We start from the raw sequence: 25,701 nt of genomic DNA on the forward strand, positions 1-25,701 counted from the left end.
CAGCTCTTTTTTAAAAGTTACATTTACATTTTTTTAAAGTTATGTTTGGAAGATGAGAACAGATCAAGCAATATGCAAAACAAGACGTTTATTCTTAGAAAAGCAGTCAGGTTTATGTACAATAAGCCACAGAGGAAGAGTAAAATCACCCATTGCTGTCTTCAAGATCCTTCCAACGTGCCTTCTTTGACAATGACTCGTGCAAGATTTCGTGCAAGAGCAAGTCTCAGCATTTCCACTTTCATGGTCTCAACATCGTCCTAAAAGCAAGTAGAGTTTTGGTTACACTACTACGTGCAGTAATGAGCTGGTGATGGGTTCTCTTTCTAGATTTTGGAAAATAAGGGTGCAGGACATGAAGAGTGAGTACACATTCAACTGTCATTGTGACCTCCTGAGAATGGGTAAAAGCTACATTTCTTACTTTTTAGATCAATGCAAGACAGAATTACCAAGCCTTTTCTTGCCTTTTTTTTTTTTTTTTTTCTGGCAGCTACAGAGTTTTGCATGTGTAGCAAATGGCTCCCTGTTCTGTGCCTGGAACATATCTTAGGTTGAGCTGTTAAATGGCAACATCTCAGCTTTTCATTGCCCATGTAATTTGCAGTTATTTATCTTGGAAAAACATCACAGTCCAATCCAAATCAGTAGAACAGTGAGGAGTGGAAGTACTGTGTACTATTTCTGTACTTAAATATCTTTTGATGATGCCTCAGTTGGCTGGCCTTTGAAAAGAACGACACGCATTAGCCTCAGTAACTGAGGCTCTCCCTCTTGTCTTCCCCCCCAGAAACAGAAATTTAGAGCTTTCCCTGACTGCCCCATGACCCCCCTCATTCATTATTTAGTTCAAAACAGGAGGTACCAGGAGTTTCTGCTTATCTGGCTTCCCTGCAGTCAGGTCTTCCAGGCACTGCATCAATTCGTAAGTCTGCTCTGCTGAAAATATTACCTGTGGAAATGGAAGTATTTACTGAAAATGATCACGTCGAAGGACATCGTGCAGTCTGAGACGGTAACTCAACTGAGAGGAGTAGAATGCTTTCACGCTCCCACAGATCCATTCTGACCCTTTAATTCACAGGATCACAGGAAAATTCAAGTTGGAAGTGACTTTGTGAGGTCTCTAAGGCAACCTCCTGTGCAAAGCAGGGCGAGCTATGAGGTCAGAGTGGGGGCCTCTGGGCTTTATCCAGTCATGGGTTTGTAATTACTTAACTGCCATTTTCTTGAGGATCTTAAAGCAAAAACTTGGCCGAGCAGAAAGAAGCACGCTAGAAAAATCTCCAAGCCAAGTACTGGAAGGAACTTGCTGCAGTGTATACTGGAATCATCAGCATACATTTATTCTGCTGCTATTTCCTAAGAGCAGGGAAACGAGTGATTATCCTATGTTGGGTCCTTTGTGTTCCCACCAATAAGACATTTGGGGAGCTTCTCAATTCTTGAACTGCCATGAGCAGGTCACTTGCACTGGAAGTGCAAGCCCTAGCTTGGGGGCAGAAAGTGTGGGGGACTCACTGCTTTGAGATAACTTTTCAGGAAGAAAAGAAAGGCTGTGGGGTGTCTTTGTCACGTTCGACCAGCATGTTCACCTCTTTCTGCTCCAGCAGGGGAAGGGCATCTGTCAGCAGGGTCATCCAGAAGCAAGGAGCAATATGAGCCGTCATCAACATCAGCAGCTTGGCAGCTTCAGAGAATCGCTTCTCCCCATATAGCCGGTGGAATTCACGGTACTTCCCTACACGTGGGTGTTGGTGAAGGGTAAAAGGCGTTAGTGTCCGTCAGAACAGCACAAGCTGGGATTTTTGGGTGCTAGGAAGTCAGTTTGCTCTTATGAAGCCTTGGCTAGAATTACCTCCCAACAGAAATGAGTCTCCAAAGCAGCTGAGTTTGGGGGAATGGGAATCTTGTGCATGAAGAAAAGTTAAAACACAGGCCGGCTGAAAAAGCAGCCAAAAACCTGCCAGTGTTCTTGGTAAGATTTACTATTTGAATCAGCCTTGTTACCTAACTGATACTGCCTGACATTGAGTGTTTCCAGGGTGAATAACAGCATGAGTGGCTTAGAGATACCGGTGGTGTCTGTAAAAAAACCAGACAGGAGGGGTAAGTGGGGGAGGATGAATGGTTTTTGATACCTCAAAATATCAGGAGGTCTGAAAAGCTTCACTGTCTAAATGGAAAGTGAGATCTTTGTTAATATGGAAAATTCTGCTTTTGCTAAGAATTAGTTTGACCACTATCCAGTATGTAAGAACTGGCTGAGGATGGAAGTGAGTTTTAATCTGCGGCTTTGTTTTTAGCAACTAAACTGTCAAAATAGAGGAAGTAATGATTCCCATTCAGATTCGCCTTTGATTAACACTTGAGCTCAAGATAGCAATGTGAAGGTTGTCCAGCAAAGGCACACCTTATGTTTCTGAAACCTCCACAGGAAAACCAAGCAGAATATTTTTATTCCTTTAAGGAATTTTACATAATGCAGAAAGGGAGGTCACTTCCCTGTAAATGCAGTTTTACAATTAAACTACAACTCTTTGGGGCTGATGCAAAGGTCACTTGGTGACAATGGACAAATCAGGAGGATTTCTGATTTGGTAAGTCACAGTTAGCTGCTTAGCTTTATTTAGGTTTTAAATGAAGGAAATGCAGTTAGATCAAATTCAGGATCACCCTCACTGTAATGGGAAGGCAGTCATTCCAATTGCCAACAGCTGTTCCAAATTCCTATTATATTTTGGCACCTGTAATTGGGTTTGCTAACAGCCACATCTCCAGAGAAAGGTGCGTTTTAGCTCCATCTCCTTTCTTGGTCCATTATTTAAAGGCCACGCTGTAGCTGCAGGCAGATGGGCAGGTTACCACAGCCTGTGCTTGTGCCAGCCAGAAGGAAGTGGTTGTATGGAAAGGAAACTAGCTGGAGCCTTCCCACTGTTACTTGGCACACTGCTGTAGTGGAAGGGTAGCAGAGTCTTTTGCTTGTGAGCTTGAAGTTGGCACAATGAACTATAAAAAGGTGTAGAGATGTTGAAGAACTTTATGGAGTTAGTAAAATTGTGTTGTCCAAGTAAATTAAACCAGTTTTACTTTTCTAAGGGTTCCCTCCAAAGTCATCCACTTCGTTTTTGCTAATATTTTGAAGTCTCCAGGTAGTGATAGTCTGGAAAAAGACTAAGAAAGGGGATGCATACAAGTGTCAGAATTCAAGTCTATCCTACTCAAAGCAGTGCAGAACAGATGCCTACTGTGAGTGCAATTGGAAATGCAGTCTCCTGGTAGCATGCAGGCTGCATCCCCAAATTACCTTCGGTTATTTGCTTTCCCCTCATTGCTATAACAGGATGTAGCAGATGGAGGAAGAGACAAATCCAAATAATTGTGTGGAGTTAGCTGTGTTCTAAATAACAGAACAGAATGAAAACCGTAGCCCCTTCTCACCAAGAAAATGTCAGCCGGTCACTAAGCAGCATGGATGGTCCCAAATTATCGATGAGGTCTAAGTCAGAGAAGCATCCACTTTCACAATAGTCCTTAAGGAATTAGGGAGAAAGTAAAATGCAATAAAGGCTTAGAGGGGAGAACATCTTCCACTTTCTTTTGTATCTCCTAATCACTTCTTTGGAAACTTTAGTATACAACTGAGTTCCATCTTAATCAACCTCCTGTGAGAGTTTTGGAAGACATTGAGACATTTCCTGGGAGTGGCCAGTTGAACTGGTGTCACATGCGTTTAACTGACACTATTTGTTCTTCTAGATTTCATAGTCGTTGAAATCTATGTCTTTAAAAGGAATAAGTAAAGGAAGGAGCAAAGGAAGCTGAGGCTGGTGGGTGCATAAATAACCCTCTCAGTTTGTAACAAAAGTTCTGTTTTTCTGCTATTAAAAAAAAAAAGAGCAGGAACAAATAGAATTCTAAAAGCTTTTCATCTGTTTTGTCGCAGCCTTCATTATGCTGGTTTTTCAGCATCTGCTTCCTGTGATGGTTTTCTTTCATCTTCTGTTGAAGGAAATATGATGATTCCTGCTTCCTCAAAGAACAAAATGAGAGAAAAAAAGCCCATCTCTTACTACTCCCTTTTTACACTGTTGAAGATAGAGCATTACCTGGCCATCTATCTGGAGCGTAATTATAAAATTATACTCCAGCTATGCAAAGAGATTGGTACCTGCCTATTTTAAATTAGTAAAATAAATACATGACATGGGTCATGACCCTGCAAGGTCAGTATACTGTGACAAGTTTATGGAAAATCAAGGACACAAAATCTTTCTCTGTTACTTATGTTTTAATTGTGGCTTAATATATTTTTTGGAGAGAAATGCTGTATTAAGTGGCTCACACTGATTTGTCTGGAGACTGGTGAGCTAAACTGGTTAAAAATAATCTGCTGAATAAAGCACAGAAGGGGATTTATCTTTCACCTAAGCCCATTCCCTGGCTCACTGTACAGTCCATCAAACAGGTTATTGGAGCAAGTGAAAGGGCAGTGCATTTTCTAGTCTGGAAGCTGGTACTTGGTCTGAGGGAAAGATAACCTCAGCCTACCTGCAGCAGAACCTTTTCAGGGTGGCTGCCTTCTCCCTGTTCTGACCATTCTGCTATAGCAGCTGTCTTCCAAGAGCTTCTGATTTACTCACCGATCTGATATTAGCGTAGCAAAAGCCGCATCCTTAGCTCTGATGCTCCAAGACAGGGCAGAGCCCAAGCGATTATTGCCGCAGAGCTTTCATGGCCATGATTTTACAGATGCTACGAACTTAGGAGAAAACATTAGAGAAAAGGGAAAGAATCAATTTCAGTAGTTTTCTCTTGTATCACCATAAAACAATGAAACTTAAGAATCAATCACCTTGTTCGTGCATGTGTCTCTGCTCACAGATTCTCAGCACTTTTGAGGGCCTTTTGTTCTGTGTTAAGGGGGATCCGTTCAATGTGAAGCTCCAAGTATACTCGGCCATATTCTCGACAGTGGTCAAAGTAGTCTACCCCCAGCTGCCACAGACTGAGAGTAGAGGAAAAAAAGTCAAGCATTCCAACCATATAATTCGTAATCAAAACAGTAAAGCCACAAGTAGAATCTGGCCCTGCATTACTAACAGTTGGTTCTGGTTAACTTAGTATTCAGACCTAAAATGGGCTTTTACTTTCTACCAACTATCAGCTGCCTAATAAACAACTTTGGAATAACTGCATCTCAGAAGCACTCTGTACCAAACATGCCACAGCGGCAGGAGCTGTTCTGCCGTTCTATCCTGGCCAATATACTTGATGGGTTCTAATTGATAGCTTTCATCTTTAATTCAGGAAAGGAAACTTGTTAGTGCTGTATGACCCCTTAGAGACAGGCACTTTTGCTGAAATCCTAACAGTCTTCTGTAAGTTTTGCCTCTTTAGTTCATTATTGCCTCTTAGTTCATTAGCATGCAGTTATTTGTTGACGTTAGTCTAGCCTCTGAGGAAGGAGAATAAATAATTGTTACCTGTGATGGGAGAAGAGTCCTGAGGCATACTCTAGTAGAAGGAATTCACGCATGTTTGAACCAAAACTGCAGGGAGTGAAGAAAGAAAAGAAACAGGCATTACTGTTGTACCTCATCAGAAAAGCCTAATGACTTTATTTCTTAAGTACTTTTCCATTTATGCAGGCATGTTTTCTCATTGGCTATCTTAGTAAACTTCATACATCAGCCTCAACATGCAGGGCAGCTTTCTCGATGGGGAGACCTGCCAACTATGTACAGCACTTAGCAAATATAACTCAGCAGAAGCAAAGCCTGCTTTAAGACACTGAAACACCAAGGGAATTCGGACAGCAGAATTCTCGAATTTATTGGAAACTTAGGTATGGAAGCTCTTTTTAGATTAATTTCTCACTGTTCAAATAATCAAAGCACTTGATAATATTTCAGCTACAACCATAATAAATAAATAAAGAGAAAAAAACAACTAACATTGCATGAGGCTCTCTTGAATAGCAGGTCAAATTCAGATCAACAACTGATTCTGCTTCTTAGAGCATCTGGCTGCCTAGAACTTCAGAAGGCATAGGCAGTACCTCTATTCTACATCTTTTGCAAATACCCAAGATGCTCCTTTTCAACCAAAATCCGCATGTTGTTTTAGTCATTCTTACTTCTGGGTGTCTGAATAATCAGTGCAAAAATACTTACTAGAGATTGTGAGGACTGCAGGAGTTTACAGTGATCCAGGAGGTCAGTCAGATGAGCCACAAACCACCAGTTGCTCAGAGCAATGCTGTATTTGAAACAAGGAAAATAAAGAAAAGCCTAAGCCCCACCACCGCCAAGGAATGCGTCAGGTTTTCCACAGGCATTTCTTCCACACATGAGCTATATTACAGCCTAAACATCTGGCTGCGTTGCTCCCAGACCCAATGGAATACTTCTAATTGCTACCTGCTTCACATATTCCTGTTAAATTATTTGAAAGGATGATGAGGTGGTCTATACCCATACATTCTACCCCCAAATACTATTGGAGTGAACATACACAGCAGCAATAGTACACTAGAGAATCAAAACTTTAAGAACTCAACCTGCATTCCTTGATCACTTGATGCAACTCGAATTCGAAGGCTGCCATTAAAATCGTGTCTAGAGGCTCAGGGCTGCTTTCCTCACCCAGGAACAGGTCCATACTAGACTGTGGAATAAGATTACAAGATATGATAAACAGACATTTTGACAAGGTAGAAGCAAGACATTTGTTTCAATGTAGCAGCCTAGCTTAGGTTATTTTATGGGAAAGAGCAACATCATAGATACCGAGCACGTTAACAGGAAAAAAAGCAGTATTTAGCACCAGGAAAATGGAAAGCAATTTGCAGGAACAAGACTGGTAGCATTAGATGCTAAAGTGACCTGGTCTTCAATAATTATTTGCCTACTGTATCTTTCTCTCATTCCACTTCCAAGTTCTATGAAAAATCTTACAGGTATGTAGTTGCTGTACGATGTCACCCCTCCCAAAGTTTTCTTTAACAACAGTAACCCTTCTGTGGGTAAAACTGTGGAGGATATAGAAGTAATTCTATTTCATGCCTGTGCATAGAAATGCAGTTCCATTGGCTTCACAGTTGGATGCGAATACAGGAGTCGGGTAACCAGAAAGTGGTACCAAGTAGTCAGGAGTTCCTTTTTCTCCAGCATGGCATTCTCATCTCCCCCCAGGATCTAATAAAAAGGAGGAAAACAAAGGAGTAATTCTGCAAATTCAGCGATGTACACAGCTGCACCTTAACTTTTCAGAGGCGCTACTCCTCCCATTTTGCAAAGTTGATAATTTAATCAAAATTAAACAGCAAAGGACAAAGATCCTTCTCAAGATCCTATGGCCTGTGCAGGCTTGCAAAAACTGTAGCAAAACAAGTAACACAGTAAAAAAGGCTGGCCTGAATCTCTTGATTCAATGAACAGATCATCCAACATTTTAAAGTTACTTACGACTACATGCAGCTCCTGAAGTACACAATGACCCAATACTTGTCCAGTTTCCTTTCTTTTCAGCCAAAACATACCTTGCAGATGGATTCCATATGGGGATTGGAAGCAAAAGTTCCATCCCGTAGATACCGCTGACATTCTTCATGCCAGTGCTGCCATTTCAGCTCCAACTCGGTCAGCGTCTGGTGTTGCCAAGCTGAACCCAAGGTAAGATGCGTAAAATAAGGAAAGATCAAGTCAGATCACAAGAGGTGCTTGTGCTGAACTCACAATTATGCATGCTAAAATGGTAAACACAAGAATGCTGTCAGTTTTTAACTTGTTCTTTAGTTGCATTAGAAGTGTCTTCATTTGTGCATCTAAATAAGGCAAAAGACCCTAAAAGAAACAGTGCAAGATTACTGTGATGCAGCTGCAATTTTTCCTCACGAGGAGATCATTGCAACAGAGGAAAACTCTGCGGTTAAGGCCTTCAAAGAATATTCTGTGCGAGTTCTCAACAGGAACTGTTTCAGACAACTAGATAACATACCCTGCTGCAAAAATGTTGTTTCTGACTATGTTGGTTTGTCATCTAATAGGTCTTTGCCTGTACAGTTGGGTCTTTTGGATAATTCATGCAAATATTACTACTGTAAAGAATTAAAATTGGAATGTTTTAATGGTCCAGCAGGCTGTGATGTTAGAGGAGCTACAGCAGAGATGAAATAGACTGGACTAATACTGTCATCCCTCCTATCTCTTTTCCCAGTGGAACTACATGAAAAAAAACATACATACATTGGGCACAGGCATCTTCATCATCAAGTCATCCAAGACTTTGTACATGCTCATTGATGTGGGATTGGCACTGGCTTCCTTTGAGAGCAAGTGCCGTGCTTCATCCATTCGGCCTTGCAGCACAAAGACATCGACCTGCAGACACAAGTCTGTGAGCACCACACTGCGCAAGGCTACCAAATACCCAGATGGATTACTGGGGGAATTTTAACTTGTGATTTAGGCAAGATAAGTAGAGTTAAATGCTTAAATTTTAGGACCGCTAATTCAAATACCCAGTGTAAGTCTTGACCTCTATGGATCATGAAATCAAAAGGGTCAGGCTGGGAATGAGGGCAGGATGACCTTCACAATGGCTTTAACTTAAAACTATAAAGGCAGGCAGCAGCTGTGTCCCAGGTATCAGTTTCTGAGATATAGTCCAGTGCTGAGGAGGAAGGCAAGACACACAGGCATGAATTCTCTAAGAATTTTACAGGTGACTGTACTCACCACATTCCAGAAGAGTTTGTGTTTTGATGGATTTTCACTGCTCAGAACCTCACGGACCATGCTGTCTACATCACAGACATGAAGTCGAATCCAGTCAAGGAGGCGAAGCAGGAGGGGGCCAGCTTTACAGAGAAGGTATCATTCTGTTAGTTCCCAAACTGTTACTTTGTGTGCTTCTAGCCTTAATGGTTTGATAATCATTAGATGACGTTTACTAATTGGATTTCTATCTGCCACACTCAAATTATAAAGGAATGGAGTTCCTTAAATAGCCAGGCTGTGGGAGCACCAAGCTGCTGATGGTATTCCATGTGGCAAATTTTAGACAGAACAGCAGCATAGTCCTGCAGAAAACCCTAACCAGTTACTTGAAGAAATAAAAGGTAATTCATATCATAAATCTTGTAATGCCAAAAGACCCATCAATGTTTACAGTTGTTCAATGTATTCATCACCTCATTACTAACTACATACAAGGATGAAATTTGGCAGGAGGCAATTACCTTTTCTTCAGATTAAGTAATCTACAATTTGTGAATCTCTTCTGAATTCTGAGACTGAATAAGTAGTATATTTCTTAGAGCAATCTGATTTCCTTAGAAAATTATTTACTACTTTGAAATACTCATGTAAACAAACTGACTTCTAAAATGGCATCCTAAAGTTAAAAGAACTGCATCAAAGAATGTGTAAATGTTAGTTGGCATCAACATATTTGATACTTTAAAATTTGTTTATGCTTTAAAGTCAAATAATTGGCAGCAAGTTTTTTGCTGTTGCTCTTCGTTATTTTTCTGTAAAAAATAATAAATATATATATATATATATATATAAAATATAACTTAAATTGTAGTGAACTACCCATGAGAGGGGAAAAAGTAGAATGCAAATTTAACATCCCAACATAATACAAAGAGGGCAATTTACTGAGGCAGAATTAGTATTAAAAGGTTTATTGACACTTGTCATAAATATCTCTAAATATGTTAAAATAACACAATGGATGCTATGTACATCTTAAAAAAAACATGTAAAAAACCCCTCTTCGATCTTAACATTGGAATAGTTCACTGCTCACCTGCAGCTGCTTCAACAAACAGGATCTCACAGAGGTTCCAGATCAGCTCCATTGCAGAGAGAATAGAAACCTGAAAAGAGCAGGGCCGTGTTTCAGATTTAGTAGTTGTTCCAGTTGATTATTTTTAACTGCACAAAGGAATCTGCTGTCCATTGCAATCAGTCAGTTTTATAGACAAGACAAATGTCATATTGGTATCTCAAAGATACAAATTAAAAGACACAAATAGGTCATAACTCTCTACACATATTCAGCTTAGAAAATATGGAAGCAGGTTGTGTATTGAAATGCAATAGTAATCTGTCATCAGTAGGAATACAAAACAGAACGGGACACATTTTCAGAGTTTTTGCACTCCTGAGACTTAACAAACAGCAAAGTAAAAAAGAAAGGCTAATTAAGCAACATCAGTGCAGCTAATAGAACAAAATTACTGCCACAGTCTTGGTCTCGATGAATTTACTAACCAGCGTTCACATGACTACATGGACGTGTCTGAAGATTACCTGAGTACTGTACTGGCTGTGTAGGGCAGGGTCCAGTGTTGCAGCTGAGGGAAAAATCAAAAAGCAACATATTTACCTTATTTCATGACACGTTCTGGACTCATAAATAAATATAATACCTGATAACTCACCAGGCATAGATCCAAACATGTACACAACTGACAAAGCTAACCTTTTGTAACTTTATATAAACGTTGTACAAATCTGGTAAGCTTACAGGACAAGGATGGAAGGGAAGAGTAAAATCCTTTACTTGTTGGGGGGAAGCAATCTATTAATTTTGACTGTTTCCTATAAAGCAGCAAGACATGATATGAAAAGACTGCAAGTCCTCCCCAAATCTGTTGCAACGCAATGCAAAAAAGTCTCAGGCAAGGTTTACAAAGCAACTTGGAAATCTCCAGGATGGAAATGGAGTCTTGATAATTACTGAAATCTCTACATGCCATTTTACAGTAGTTGTAATAATTTACAATTGAAGCACTGTTTTTATAATCACAAATAGCATTTCTTTTTATTGCAGTAGAATAAACAAACTTACCAGCTGCACGGTGCATGTCCTCCATGCAGGCTCTTATGACCGAGCGATAGTTTTTACTCACTTGAACCAATCTGCCAAACACAAAAAGCATTGTTCAGAGAGCTGCTTGAGTTTCAGTCCACTGAAGTCTCGCATGTTTCTGTGCATCAGTAGCAGCTTCCAGTACGTGGGTGAATCTGGTGGGAGCCAGCCGGGCCATGCACCACCGGCTACACACACACAAAGGCGCTGCTACTGGAGGGCTCAGGGCCATGCTTTGCAGAATTACTCCAGCACAATCATTTAGACTGCACAACTGCCAATTAACGGCAGCTCTAAGTAGTCTGGGTTTATAAGGGCCATGGCGTTTGCCTCTAAAACCAAGGCAGCGCCACCAGCTCGTGTTTCCAGGGCTGCAGCCCCGCGGCCCACTCACTGCGCTTTCCTCGACTTGCCGGCCAGCTCCTCCTCGCAGCGCTGGAGGCCGATGAAGACGCCGTGCGACTCGTTGAAGAGCTTCCGCAAGGTCTGGATGTAGATGTCCTGGTCCCTGCGCACCACGAAGACGCGGGAGGAGCCGGGCGCTGCATCCCCGCCGCCTGCAACGACGGATCCCGTCAGGGCCGGCCGCGTGGGCAGCCGCCAGCCCGGGGCCGAACCGGGCCGGAGCCCACCCTCGCCCCGGGGCCGGGGACCCACCTCCGCGGCCGAACCGTGTCTCGCACACCAGCACCTCGGCGGGGCCCCACTCACAGCACAGCTGCCTGGAGGCCGGGTCGGCGCCGGGCACCACCTGCGAGAGGGGGCAGCGGGGCTGTCAGGGGGAGCCGGGCACCCCCGAGACCCCCCTCCCGGTCCGTCCCGGTCCGTCCCGGTCCCCCAACCCGGCCCCTGCCCCTCACCACCAGCGGCGGCTCCGTGTCCGCCTCCTCCATGGTCCCAACCGCGCTCGCCTCCCGCCCGCCGGCTCGCGGGAGGCCCCTCCGCGGCTGCCCGAGCCGCTGCCTGCCGCCGCCCGCGGGGCTCCGCCGCGGCTTCTCCTCAGCGCCGCCGGCCGGAGCGAGGCACCCGGCGGGCTCCTGCCTCCCCTCAGCCCCCACGAGGCTCCTCCGGGGGGCTGGGGCAGGCGCCGGGGGGCGCTCGCCCCGGATGCGCCGAAGGCTCCAAAAGGCCCCGCCGGGGCGGGAGCGAGCTGAGGGGAGGCCGGGCTGACGGGGGGGGAGGCCGGGCTGAGGGGAGTTTTCGCTCTTGGCTGCCTCCGACGCTTCTCCAGAGCTGGGGGAGGTTGAATCCGCCCTTAACAGAGAAGCACAAGGAGCCTGGGGAGGCCCCGCTGCTTCGCTCCCCCGGACCTCGCCTCCTCGAGGCTGCAGGAGGAGGGCCCCTGTCGACACGTTTTATTCTCTTGGTGTTTCAGATGGGTGGGTGCCGTGCTGGCTGTGGGTGTGTGGTGATCTAGGCGCTGTCCTCGTGTTCACTTCATTGATGTTACCGCCTTGTAATGACCGGTTTCTTTCATTTCTTTGCGCGCTTCAGATACTTGCAGATAGATGAGTCTCCAGGCTGCTGAAGGGGATGTTCTCTGGAGTGGAGTTGCAGGAGCTCTCAGGCAAGCTCTCTGATAAATCTGGCTAGTCGAATTGTGTGCTTTCTGACCTTGGTTGCCTGTGGGTTAGAGAAAGGCTGGTAACAAAGCATTAAGATTGACCACAGTGGGTCAGGGGCAGTGCTGGCATGTGTCAGAAGGAATTCTGTTGTGCACATATGCCTTATTCAACTTCTTAGGGTCACAAGGGTTGTTTTTTTTTTTCCCTTCTCAGCCTGGTAGGGGTCAGGATGGGAGTTAGTACTCCTAGGAACTGGCAGGGTTTATCTGGTGAGAGTACTGGACACCACCTAATCACTTTCCTGCTCATTGTGGGAGCTCAAGTACTGATGGAATTGAACTTCAGCATCCACTAATAACTCGGTGTGAAAAACCCCTAACCACACACTGTTCCTTTCTTCCCATTCTGCTGTCCTTCCTGTCCCTGCATGCACCTCACTTTTTTTTTTCCCTATTCCTCTAAGTAACAAACTTTGTTTAGTGGTATACTTTATAAGAATATATTGATGATACTGTCTTGCTGAACTCTGATCCAGAAGAAGCCAATCTCTCTCACTGGTGCCTTTTGAAGAAACTCATTAAGAATTCACTTTTCAAGATTGCTTAAGTCATTCACTGACCTCATAAGATAAATGCTGCAACACTCTACTGCTAAATTACCCTTTTTTACTTTATTGGCTACTGTATCTGTCATTTTCAATAAAAATAAACCAGGCGGTTATCTTTGGTAAAAGCGTGTTGTTGCAGTGATCCTGCTAAAAACAGGAAGTGGTGTCTGTTCAGGTCAGCCAGGAATGGCTTGTTGCAGGGCAGAAGAACTTAAATCTTCAGAAACTTGCTTTAGAAACTAAGACACATAAGTTTTAATAAAGTTCGTCCTATATGGTAGGTAAGAGCCCTATATTTGGGGAGAATTTATGGATGTGTTTGAATCTTGTACAAAGCCAAATTCATCTTCTGTTTTACAAGATGGTACTGCTCTATGCTTAAGGCTGTGGATGATATTAGTGCTGATAAATAGGTCTAAAATATCCTTTAAAATGTTACTAAAATGGGTCTGGGTGCACATCAGAACTGGATGTCTGAAAACCCGACAGTAAGAGGTCTACTGTCCTCCTTTGAGGCTGCTTCTGTAACTGCACCGTTTCTTGCAATTGTTAGGAGACTTCTAATGGATTCTGTTGTCAGCCAGTGCACTGAAGAAAAATACAGAGCCCACTGCTTTTTGGGCATTGCAAGTAAAAGGCAGTAATGAACTGAAATGCAAAACTACTGCAGAGTTGGCTCACTCCTTTCATGGAAATCTGAGACTTGCCTAGTAAGTGAGATCCTTGTGAGAAGGATGGGAGTTGCTATTTGTTTTCCCTGTAGCGAAGCAAAGGAATTCTCTCCATGTGAGTATCAACTGTGATAGGAGAACTTGCCACCAGGGGCTTTCCTAGGGACACTTGGGTGCCTGGAGCAACACCGTGTTCTTCCAAGTGATTGTGTTGCGTGTATTTCTCTCGCTTGCTTTTTCCAACTTAACGCCTGTCTCCGCAAACCACTCGATGGGGCACCACAGTGCTTCCTTCCCACAGGGAGGGGGAGCCAAAAGGCAGGTGCTGGTCAGCCTTTACCAACTGTGTTGCAAGGCCTGACAACACTGGAAAATGCCCATCCATCTCACTGACCTTATTTTTCTCTTCATCAGTATGGAGAAAGAAATGTTGATGGTCGAGGAGTGGGATAGTGTTCTCTCCTGCTCCAGGATTCCATCCTATGTGAAGAGACTCTACAAACTGCTCCAAGAGCTGTAGCTCTTTGATCCTTTCCTGCTTTCCATTTGGCAGATTCAGTCCACTTTGCTCACTAACTAAAAATGCAAGTGGCTTGTTCTGTTTGCAGCTTCTAATGCTCTTGAACTGACAAAGTGGCTGGTTCCTGGGGAAGTCATCCTGGAAATGTGAATTTTAGTTTGAAATCTCTTAATCCTCATTGGAAAGTTGGCTGGATGCCTGCATGTATCTGGAAGAGAGACCTGCCTGCACTCCTTGTCAAAAAGGCTTCTGTGCCTGTCCAGTCAGTGTAATTCATCAGAATTGGCTACCAGAATGTCAGCATGGAACTTCATATTGCTCAGAAAGAATTTAGAGTTCAGGCTCTGGATACAGCCCAGGAAGGCAAAGGCAAAAAGAAACTGTTAACCGTTTTCTGGGAGGACAGGGAAACAGCAAAAAAACTCAAGGCCTGATGAGGAAGGGAGTACTAAGTTGCAAAATAAAAGGTTTGCAAGCTATTTCATGACTTGGGAGAAGGAGAGAAAGATCAGTATCGGGAACAAGGAAGGCACAGAACAGGCAGTGCCCCAGGCAAAATATTTATTTCTATTCCCAATGCTGAACTAGTATTAATGAAGAGCAAAACCTGAATAAGCCACTTAGTCCTTCAGAGGTCAGGCTGAGAAGGGAGCTTTAGATCTGTTCTCTTATGCTTCAGGTAACTGTTGGCTTGCTATTCTTGCATTGAACTAATTGTAAAGTAATACACAGTTTTGAAGAGGCTGGAGTTACCTTTGTAGGCCTACACTTGTTAGTGTATGGTAGCACATACCCTGTGCTTGTAGCTGTTTTAATGTCTTAAAAATCTTAATGTCTTGGTGTGGAAGGGAATGTAAACATCCCTGCCCTCTTCAGAAGAGGGTGGAGAATTAAGCCTGAGTGCTCTGCAAAATCTAGATAGGTCATATTTCTTACTTACAAAAACTGCTGTACAAAAATAAAACAAAGGCATGGAAATATTTAGGAAACATGGATTTTTTTCTTCCCAGAGATGGAATTTCCATGGAATTCTCACTGTGATGCTTCCCCATTCACTTCTCTTCAACTCTGTACATTAAGAAGGAGGAGCTGTGAGACAAAAAGCTTCGCCTTTGCCCCCCCCTCTGCTGCAGCCTAGACCCTGCAGGACTGGGCTCTTTGTAGTTCCCAGTGTGGCTTCTCCCCTGCCGCTTGCTCTGAGTGCCACTGTCTAGCCAGTTATCTTTGCATTTTTTAGCATTCTGTTTATTGTTAGCTCAACTGGATCTCCTGGGTAATGTGAGTTTCCTCTGTTGCTCTGTAAGAAGAAAAGCCATATAAATGCAAGGGTTGTAGAAACCTTCTCTGTGATTAGGGAATCTGTGTAATTGGTGGCAAGACCAGTGGTGGTATAACAGAAACAGTTTTCAGCTTCTCTGAGCATGTATAACTTCTGCAGTGGTAGAGAAACCCAATACATTTTCATAAAATATAGCTTATTTTCATGTCTCCTTTTAAGCAGATTTGTTCTATTTGTGATGCTGGCCTTAATGTTTGTCCCACTTAGCTTCATTCCCGCATTCAGCTCTTTCATGGTGCTCTCTGGCCTTGGCCAATTTCTTCCATGGCCTCAAGGCCTCACTCCCAAAATCCTCCTCCTGGACCTGCAACACAAACATCTTAGAGTGAGGGGGGAGAAGTAGCAAGAGCAAAGAAAAACAGGACCATCAAACAATATCGGTCTTGTGACACGGTTCCTTACGGCAGCCACTCCTCTGTGATGTTGCATCATTTCTATAAATAGAAGTTAAAATCCTTTGGGAAATAGCACTTGTCTTTTGTTCTGTAAAGTACCCACTACAATTTGAGTCTTGCTTAATAAAGCAGTGTACAAAGTATAGAAGAATGGAGTGGGTTCTAAGATGCTTTATTTCCTTGTGCTCATATATTGTCCTGCTTCTTAGTGGTGGATAGAAGTACAATAGTGGACACCACGAAGTTCAGATGACATTGCCCATTGCTCTTCAAAGCTGAAATGAAAGGTGAAGTGAGATTGTACCAGACTCAAACTGTGTGAGGGGAATTTCTACAGAAACATGTTGTTTTCTATAGCCTCAGGTGTTTCTTGCCTCCCAGTATCTTAAATACAAAAACAATACCACAAGGAATTAAATGCAGGGAAAATCGGCAGAATAGACTGATTGGAGCAGTTTTTGATGATAAATCAAGGAAAATGATTGGGAAGTACTGCTCGAAGGAGCATTGGTTTGAGTCGCAGTTACAGTTTAAAACAGCATCTCAGTTGTCCTCTGGGGTCAGACCAAGCTTTTCCAATGCTTCTGGTTTTTGTTTTTATTTTTTTTCCAGAACTGAATCATAAAGACTCTTGAGAAGGAATAAAATACTAAAACTAAGTTTCTGTGAAATTTTAGCTGAGGTTTCTGCTTTCTGTTTGCAGAAGCAAAGAGAAAACTTTACAACATGTGGGAGCCTAGTCTACAAAGCTTCCACCTCTGTTCTGTGGAGGCTCTGCAGCTGCAGAGGCCAGCTTTGCTGCTTCAGGTATGGTTGTGGCTGTGTTATTTTCTTAACTGTGGACTCTGGTAAACGTTCAGCTTCCTGTTCTCTGCGGGTGTTACTCTTCTTCGATTTCCAAGCAACTGCAGTAAAACAAAACAAAAAAAAAGCCTCCCTGGGTGTTGGCGCTCAGAAAGGGAGGTACCCAGTTGTGAATTAATGTGACAAAAGGCAGAGAAGGGGGAGCAGAATCCACAGTGAGAAGAGTGAAGTCCGTGCTTTGCTGGCAAGTTCAGCTTCTCTTCAGCTGGTGTTTCACTACTTGAGTAGTTTATTCTGGACAAACCCCATCTCGTAACTTCTCTGAAATAGTGCAGGAGGCGTGCTACATGCAGGCCTGGATTTTGTCACGCCGGGAACAGGGTGTGTGTGACCATACGGCCGCTGCTGCATCACGACCGGAGCACGTGCACCGACTGCACCTCACGGCACCGGCGCGAACCAGCATCTGCCTGGGGAATCCGTGCCCGCGGGCTTCACGAGGGTCGCTTTTTGGTGGCTCCTTTCCACTTGGGTGCTGTCAAGAAGCTGTTGACAAATGATGTTGGCAGATGTGACGTTGATAGGAAAAGGCTCGGGAACTGTTTAGAGGCAGTGAGATTGGAAACGCTTTGAAGTCCCTGGAGTTACTGAGAACTTCCTCCTCCTCTCTGCTCTGTTGGAGTGAACTTGAATCATTTTGGAGTGAATTCGAAAGAATCAGTAGTATATCCTCTTATTTGTGTATTTTACTATGATTTTTGAAACGCTGCACCGTGGTCTTAGCTGTTTGGAGACTAAGAAGTAAGCCTTGACTACGATTGCTTTAATTACATTTGAGATGCGTTTCTCAGCTTCTGGCTGTGGGACTGGTGGCCCGGGCGGGAACGCCGGGCACCTCAGGGCGGCCCCTGAGGGGAGAGCCGGGGTTGGCCAGGACCCGTGCCACCACTTCACAACCAGGGCTACAGGAGGTGGGGGGGGCGACACGAGGCGGGAGGCGAGGGGTCCCCTGAGGTGGGGGGGGGGAGGGGGACGCGGGGCGCGGCGGCCCGGCGGCCATTTTGAGGAGGACAATGCCCGCCGCACGGCTTGGGCCCGGCTGCGCCCGGCGGGCGGAGCGGAGCGGGGAGGGGCGGGGCGGGGCGCGCGCACGCAGCGCGGGCCAGCCGCCGGGGGCGCGCGCACGCTCCGCCTCCCGCCGCGTTATGTAACGGCCGGGGCGCGCGCGCGCTCCCTCCCTTCTCCCCCCCCCCCCCCTCCCGCTCCCTCTCAGCCTCCGCCCCCCTCCCCCTCCCGCTCCCGCCCGCCGGGGCCCAATGGGCGGCGGGGCCGCGCCGGGCGGGAGGGGGGGGAGGGGGGAGCAGCCCCGTCGGGCGCGCGCACGCACGGGGCAAGGCGCGGCCCCGCGGCTGTGCGTGCGCGCTCCCTCCCCCCCCCGCCTTCCCCTCTCTCTCTCTCTCCCTCCCTCTCTCTCTCCTCTCCTCTCTCTCCTCCGCCGCGCTCGCTCGCTCCGTCCCCCCCTTTGTGAGGCGCTCGGAGCGGCCCGGACCCCGCCGACTCGCCATGGCCGACGAGAAGCCCAAGGTGAGGCCGGCGCCTTCCCGCCCCCCTCCGCCTCCCTCCCCTCCCCCCTTCCCCTCCGCCTCACTTCGCCCCTCAGGCGGCGGCGGCGGCGGCGGCGGGAGGCCAGGCCCCGGCCACCCAGCCCAGCCTGGCTCAGCGCGGCGCTGGGGCCCCGCCGTCCCCCCGCCATTTTGCCGCCCCCAGCCCCGGCCGCCGCCTTCCCGCCCCGCCGCCGCCTGAGGGGAGCCGGGGCCGCGGCCTCCCGGGGCGGGCGGAGGATCCCCGGGGAGGGCGGCGGGGCGGGGGGGGCTGAGGGGGGCGAATCCGGGCTGCTTCCCGCCCTCCGCGGGGGGAGAGGCAGGGCCGGAGGCGGTTGCTGCCGTTGCCTTCCTCCTCCTCCTCCTCCTTCTCCTCCTCCTCCTTTTCGTTCTCCCGGGGCCGGATCCGGCCCCCCCCCCCAGCTCCCTTCGGGTCGCCGAGGCCGCAGCATCCCCTGTCGCGACAGCCCCTCGGCCGGGGGGCACCCGGCGGCCCCTTCCCGGCCCCTTTTGTGCTCCCGCCCGGCCCTGGGGGGGGGCTTCGGGGCCGGAGGGGGCCGCGTGGAGCTTCGGTGTGCAACTGCAGGAATTCAGGGATTAAAAAAAAATAAAAAACGCACGGGGAGAACTCGCAACTAGCAAAAACAGCGCGCTGCCGCGGGGTCGCTTTCTATTTTTTAATTCCCTTTTAAATGTTTATTTTTATTTTTTTTCCCCCGTTTTTTAAAAGGAGTTTTGAAGGGAAAACAGGGGAAGGAAGGAGGCAGCCCGGGGCCGGAGCGCGGCGTGCGGGGATGTGACACATGGCGGGGACCCCGCCGCCGCCTCTCGGCCCCGGGTGGCTTCGTGCGAAGAAAACAAAGCTGCCGGGGCCGGGGGGCGCCAGGGGCTGGGGCTGCCCTCCCCCGGCCCAGAGCCCGGGCAGCGAGCTGGGAACGAGAGCTGCCCGGCTGTAATCCTGCATGCGGCTGCCTGATGGAAGCGGGAGTGTCGGGGTGCTCGTGCAGGAGAGCTTTTTGTGGGGTGTTTGCTGAAAGGGAAAGCTTGCTGATTTCTCAGGCTTTGACGCCTTTTGAAATACAGGCTTTTAAAAGTGTCTGAAAGTTTTCTTGAGAAGTGCCTTCGTAGACTTGAAAAAGTTTGAGACAGAGCAAGAAAGAGCCTTCTCCTTGTATATTATTATAACATAAATATTTTTATTCCTTCGATTGGGAGCTGCAGTGTTGCATATTACCGTGCCCTTGATAGAAGTAACTTTTTTTTAAAAAATTTGTTGTAAAACTGCTGGTGTGGTACCATTCATTGCTACTTTGCATAATAACCCCTCTCAAGAGTGACAACTAGTATTGCTGGGGGTTTTTGTTGTTATTTTTTTTCCCAAATAAAAAGCAACGACCTTTATTTCCTAATTCAAAGTTTCGAGTTGGTAAGCAGCTATAATAATTTTATTTCCTCCTTTTTAATGACCTGTTGCACTTTGATAAAATGTTAACTTCTTGTTTCGTACCTTTTTAAAAAGTTTTTTTTTTTTTTTTTTTTATTTCCTCAACAGGAAGGAGTGAAGACTGAAAACAATGACCACATTAATCTGAAGGTGGCAGGGCAAGATGGGTCTGTGGTGCAGTTTAAGATTAAGAGGCATACACCACTTAGTAAACTAATGAAAGCCTATTGTGAACGACAGGTATGGTTCTGGTATGAACATCAGGAGAACCAGTGTCTGGGGGAGAGGTGATCTCCATAGAGATAGTAAAGTCTTAAACCTGTGTAAATATGCAAAGTGATAAAGGCTTAACAGAAACTAATTGTGTAGTGGATAGCGAATTGTTATCAGGATCTGTTCTAGAACGGACTGACAGAGTTGTGACAGGAAATGGGTCAAATAAAGATCCGTTGTTATCTTCGAGAAATCTGCATTATAGATGTAGGCTGTTGGGAGGCTACTGTTATTGTACTGCTCAAAAATTTCAGCATGGAAAGGGCGGGTTAGGAACCTTAAGTAAGAACCTAAGGAGAGTTGAGTGATAATCTGAGGTATTTTTATAACACTGAATAATTTACTGGTCTGGACATAGGGTTATGATTTTATTAGCTCAGTGTTACTGTATCAAGATGAGGATATCAAGGGATGTTTCGGGGTTTAAAGGTGTCTAATGGCTAGGTTGGGAACAAACTTGTATGCGTAATGATGAGCTTTGTTTTTTCTCATGTGGTCTAGATGTTAAATTAATCCTCTGAGGGACAAAAAAATGTATTTTGCTGATGTGGTGGCAATTGCAGCCAGCCTACTAGGCTGCAGGTAGTTACTGCAAGTTTTAAAAGTACCCGCGGATAAGTAACGCTGTTTAGTACTTTGTTCTGAAGGTTTTGAAACAGGAAAAAAAAAATTAAGGCAAATATTCAGTGATGCTATGAAATACAATAAAAGCAGAATTGAATACCTTTATGCTGACGTAACTGTTTCACCACACAGAAAAGCAAATTCTAATTCACAAACACGGTGGTAAAACCTTTTTGGTTTGCTGCAGTAGGATAGTGATATGAATAAAGACAGGGAAAATCATCTCTAACTCAACATGTGAGTATGTTCATGTATGAGTGTTCTGGGGGTAAACTTGTGAATGTTTGAGGCTGTGGGCTCATTTTTCCTTTCTCTGTCATAGACTTGTTACATTATGTAAATCACTGAGTATTTCTTTTTCCAAACTTATAGTGCAGTTATATCTGTCTTTTTGGGAGGCCAAGGCTTGGTTAATTATTTGTGAAATCTTAGGAAAGGTGATTTGAGAAATATCGCTAATACATCAGTTACTTGGTTACAAACAAAAGTAAGATTCTTGTTGCTCATGTTTCTACTTTAAAAAAAAAAAAAAAAGTGTTAAATAGAGGAGGAAAAAAGATCTTTAGAATGGAAGATTTTTTTATGATTCCATTTTTAAGTAGTTAGTAGGCATCCAAAGGATATCTCTGTGGAGATGGGCTTGTCTTTACATTTTATTTCAGAGGTGCCTACTTCTCAAACTTTGTTTAAAAGCATTTTGCTCCATGTCCCTAATGCTCCATGCCCAATTTTAAAATCCTTAAGCAGTGAACATTAGATTTGATTTTGGAGAGGTAGAAGCTGCATATAGCAGAGAATTTAGCAGCTTTAGAGAATGAAATCATGTATTGCGTGTAGTAGACCTAAAATGGCAGTGGCTAAACCTTGAATGATATGTTTAGAAGATCAAGACCATTTATGATTATTTTATGTTGGAAAAAATAATTAAATATTTGCAATTTTTTGTGAATGCTAATGTCACAAAGGTACAGCTTTTCAATATTTTTTTCAGTTAGCAGTTATCCAGCTCATAAAGTTCTCAAAAAAACCCAACACTTTCGGAATGGGAAATATATATTTTAAGAAACACAATGTCTGAGAACACAGCTCAAGCCAAATGTTGCTGTGTGAAAATGTGTTGCTGCCATGACACTTAGCCACATGGCTTTCTTAAACCAGACGATGTTCTGAGCGAACACTGCAGAATCTTAGGCACACTGGAAGAAGGCATTTTGATGTGATCTATAAAGTCTTAACAGAAATTTTGCTCCTGATAATATTCTTTATTATGTTTTTTCATGATAAACTACGTTAAGTTTGATTTTGTGTGTTACATCTGCTCTTGCATGGCTAAATCAAGTCTTTTCTAATTCAGAGGTGCCAGAGCAGCACCACGCAATACATTGGATTTACTTCAAAACCACACAGGCTTCCCGTATCTTTAGGCGTTCTTCAGAAAGAGTAGATAGAACTCGGAAAGGAGGAGGTCTGGAAAGTTCTCGGTTCTGGCTGTATCCTCAGACTTCCTCCCTCCTTTGCAGAATGTAGTGTGCTATGAAATATCTTCGTATTTCATAAACTTGTGAATCTGAACCTTAGAAAGAAGGGATTATTGCTACTTAGCTATCTTATGCAATCTGTTGGCTCCAGCAAGAGTAAGTAGTGGCCCTTTGAGGGATGGAAAAAGTCAGTAAAGTGACGAGTGTGTGTGGTAGAAATGCTAGTTTGAAACTCCATTTGTTAGTTTCTGGTATTTAGAAGATGAACTTTTTGGAAAGTTCACTTCAGCTCTGTATGAAAAAAAAAATCATTCAATTGGTTTCTTGTTTAAGGTCAAAAAAATTACCACTGGCTACTCTGTGCTACTTCAGACTAATAGATGATGGTTGCTTTCCTGGAAGAAATGTTTTAGAATACCTTTGCTTTTGGGAAGATGAGAAAAGGCGTATTGACTATAACTCTTTGTTATCCAAAGTGTTGCATCTAACTTTAAGTGAATTACTTATTATTAAAAAGCACTATAAAAGTTTTGGCCTTTGGGGTGAGACTTGTGTACTAGAAATTGCTTTATTTTAACTTCCAGTCAGTGGGGCACTGCTGCTTCCCTTAGTAATTGGACACAATGCAACTTTTAATACAAAACAGATTGCAAGGATTTGTAGTGAAATGCCTTCAAGTCAGTGCATGAGGGGACTGTGAAAAATGTATCGTGCAGTATGAATGGCGGCTTTTAATTATCATGCTGCAATTCCAGTGACGAGTTCAAGAGAAAACTAGTGAGTATTTTCACACGAGACTTACTTTCTTTTGTGTTGCTTCTCTTTGTCCAGGGGTTGTCAATGAGGCAAATCAGATTCCGGTTCGATGGGCAGCCAATTAATGAAACAGACACACCTGCACAGGTAAACAACGGAAGCAAAACTAAAGAACTGTTTTTGGAATTTGCTGCAGGAGTTGATGCTTAGGTTTCATATGAAATTTTATGTAATTATATATACTAATAGTAGAACTTGATCTTTTACCACTATTTTGGTATAATTAGAATTATTATATTATAAGACTGCTGTGTTTTGAATAACAAGCCTGTATCACTATAGTAATAAGATGAAGTACAATGTTAGCAGATGGTGAGTCTTGTAAGACTGTCACTTTATTGAGTCACAGCTCTGAATCAGTAAGGTAAGAATTGAGTTTTTCCTGAAGCAATAGCCTTATTTTTATAAAAGCTTGCCCAGCTGTTAACAGAGATCCTGACCATAAATTTGAATTTTGTAGTATGAAAGTCATTTTGAATAGCATAACATTAATGTTGTAAAGTTTGGGTCATCAATAATTTGGTAAAACAAAGGCCATTCCAACAACAGAGAGTGTTTCACAGTGACTCTTGAGCATTTTTCTGTACTGCTCCACATAGCTGCATTTAAACAACCTGTTACAATTTTATATGCTTTTTAGAACCACTCATTACAAGGGACTCCTGTTTTTAGAAGATTTATAGCAGATCTGTATTTTCTAAGCAGTTGCTCCAATGAATGTGCTTCTTCAGATCACAGTCTAGGGAACTTTCTAACTTAAAATGCTGAGAATTGAGGCAGCAGGGTGCTTTTTTCTCCATCTATGTTATGCTGAAGCTAAGGATCAGTCTATTTATAGCTGCACTAAATGCCATAGACCAGTTTGATTTCCTGGAGCAGAAATTGAGACTGTTTAGAAATATAATTCACGGTAGTTGGAGCAACTTTTTCAGTCTTGGCACAGATTCTGTCAGTAGGTAACATTAACATCCCAGGAACGTCAACTGCAAAATTTGCAGTGGAAAAAAAGAGAATTGTAGTAATGAAGTATTGCTGTTCCTCACTGGCAGTTTGTTACATTGTTGACCATATAAAATGTTCTTATTTTTTTGTGATTTCTGATGCTCTGTTTTACTGCCTGGTTGGGCTAGGGACTTTAATTATAGTCTGCTTTTTTTAGTGCTGTAGCTGAAGCCATTTGCACATTTGAACAACAACAGTAAAGCGAAATTGTGGCAATGTTCTAAGGTAAACTGAGGAATTAAATAGGAGAAAGAAGATGCAATGGCAAAGTAGGCAACAAAATTAAAGTGTTACAAATGCTGATCTTTTCCATAGGAGTCATACAATGCACCCTAAAGCTACATATGAGAATTCATTGTAGGGCAAGTTACCAACTGGCATTTTTTTCCACGTCATTTCTTTGCTTTTGAATTACGGTGAAGTAGGTTAAATGCACAAAGTGATGATGATGATGATGAGGGGAGCGGGGCTGGGCTGGATAAGTTGCATAAAAAATAAACATGAAGGTAGGAAATGTGAAAACAAGCCAGCTTATAGTAGTTGAAAGCCTTTTTTCTTTTTTCTGCTATAGTTGGAAATGGAGGATGAAGATACAATTGATGTGTTCCAGCAGCAAACAGGAGGAGTTTACTAAACAAAAACAAACAAACAAAAAACAAAAAAAAAAACAAAAACAAAAACCACACACACACAAAAAAAAAGAACCTGCTACTTTCCTGTCCAGAACTGTGCTCCCACAGGCGACACATTCACAATTAGAAAAATGAGACTTGGTTCAGCCACATCTGACTACTGCAGTATAGTTTTCTCTCTTCTCTCTCTGATTTTTTTTCCTATTCCTTCTATTGTACATAAAGTAACTGGTGTATGTGCACAGACATAATGCATATTTTTTTTAACTAAATGGCCAATGGTATGTTTTGATCAACATTTAATGGAGATGGGGTGGGAAAACAAACTGGTTCTGTGAAAATGCCCCTGGCTCCATTAGTGGCATGCTCCTTCTACTTTTATCTTTATATTCCAGTAAGTTATTTTGCTCTCACTGTTTAAAAACAAAAACCTTGCATACCTTGTTTGATTGGATAATTTCAATGTTTTTCTTTTATCATTGTAAAACCAAGGACAATTTTATAACTTTTTTGTACGTAGCTGTTACATGTAGAGCAATCTGTCTAAGTAGGGATAAATTACTCTTAAAAAAAAAAAATCCTAGATAGTTTTCCCTTCAAGTAAAGCGTCTTGTTGTTTAAATAAACTTCTTGTTTAAAATAACCAGTTTTCTTTATTTTTCTGTGAAATAATAGTACTCGGAACTTGTAGTTCTTTCTCTGCAGCACTGTATGCTTTTCAGGTCTCAGTTTTCTATGTGGTAAGTAAATAAGCGTAATCCCCTTTTACAGTAGGAAGACTATTGGAAAATGAAAGGCTTCCTTGAGACTTCTCACTCAGCCAGCCAGCAACTGAACTGGAAATAGAAGTCAGTTTTTTCTTCTTTTGATTTTTGTGTATGTTCTTGTAAGCCAAAAATGTTTGATTAGGCAAACTGCAAAATACTGGACCTTCTTTCTTACGGCTTTGGGTTGAGCTCTTTTTGTCAGTCTTTAGTAGAAGCACCAATATTGTTGTTACAATAGCATATTTAGAAATCTGTATTGGAATGCCTTTTGATGTA

At 43.7% G+C, this 25,701-nt stretch overlaps 2 protein-coding genes across 2 annotated transcripts; one reads left to right on the top strand and one right to left on the bottom strand.

Moving 5' to 3' along the window:
* Window positions 1-73: 73 nt before the first annotated feature.
* On the bottom strand, window positions 74-11,923 carry NUP85 (nucleoporin 85). Its single transcript, XM_040530980.1, is given in 22 exon segments — window positions 74-260; window positions 866-952; window positions 1,596-1,744; window positions 3,446-3,543; window positions 4,644-4,720; window positions 4,722-4,762; window positions 4,856-4,898; window positions 4,900-5,008; window positions 5,487-5,552; window positions 6,177-6,187; window positions 6,189-6,261; window positions 6,563-6,669; window positions 7,068-7,199; window positions 7,544-7,665; window positions 8,246-8,384; window positions 8,742-8,863; window positions 9,820-9,889; window positions 10,326-10,369; window positions 10,867-10,937; window positions 11,282-11,444; window positions 11,545-11,638; window positions 11,748-11,923. Coding segments are annotated over 22 exon segments (1,950 nt in total). The 5' UTR covers window positions 11,781-11,923; the 3' UTR covers window positions 74-161.
* Window positions 11,924-18,135: 6,212 nt separating this feature from the next.
* SUMO2 (small ubiquitin like modifier 2) lies at window positions 18,136-24,675 on the top strand. The gene is made up of 4 exons (XM_040530804.1): window positions 18,136-18,372; window positions 19,942-20,073; window positions 23,040-23,111; window positions 24,598-24,675. Exons 1-4 carry the CDS (start codon window positions 18,352-18,354, stop codon window positions 24,658-24,660), a joined length of 288 nt encoding a protein of 95 aa, XP_040386738.1. The 5' UTR covers window positions 18,136-18,351; the 3' UTR covers window positions 24,661-24,675.
* The last annotated feature ends 1,026 nt before the right edge of the window (window positions 24,676-25,701 follow it).

The sequence above is a fragment of the Cygnus olor genome, chromosome 18 (assembly GCF_009769625.2).
Source record: "Cygnus olor isolate bCygOlo1 chromosome 18, bCygOlo1.pri.v2, whole genome shotgun sequence".
Taxonomy (NCBI): domain Eukaryota; kingdom Metazoa; phylum Chordata; class Aves; order Anseriformes; family Anatidae; genus Cygnus; species Cygnus olor.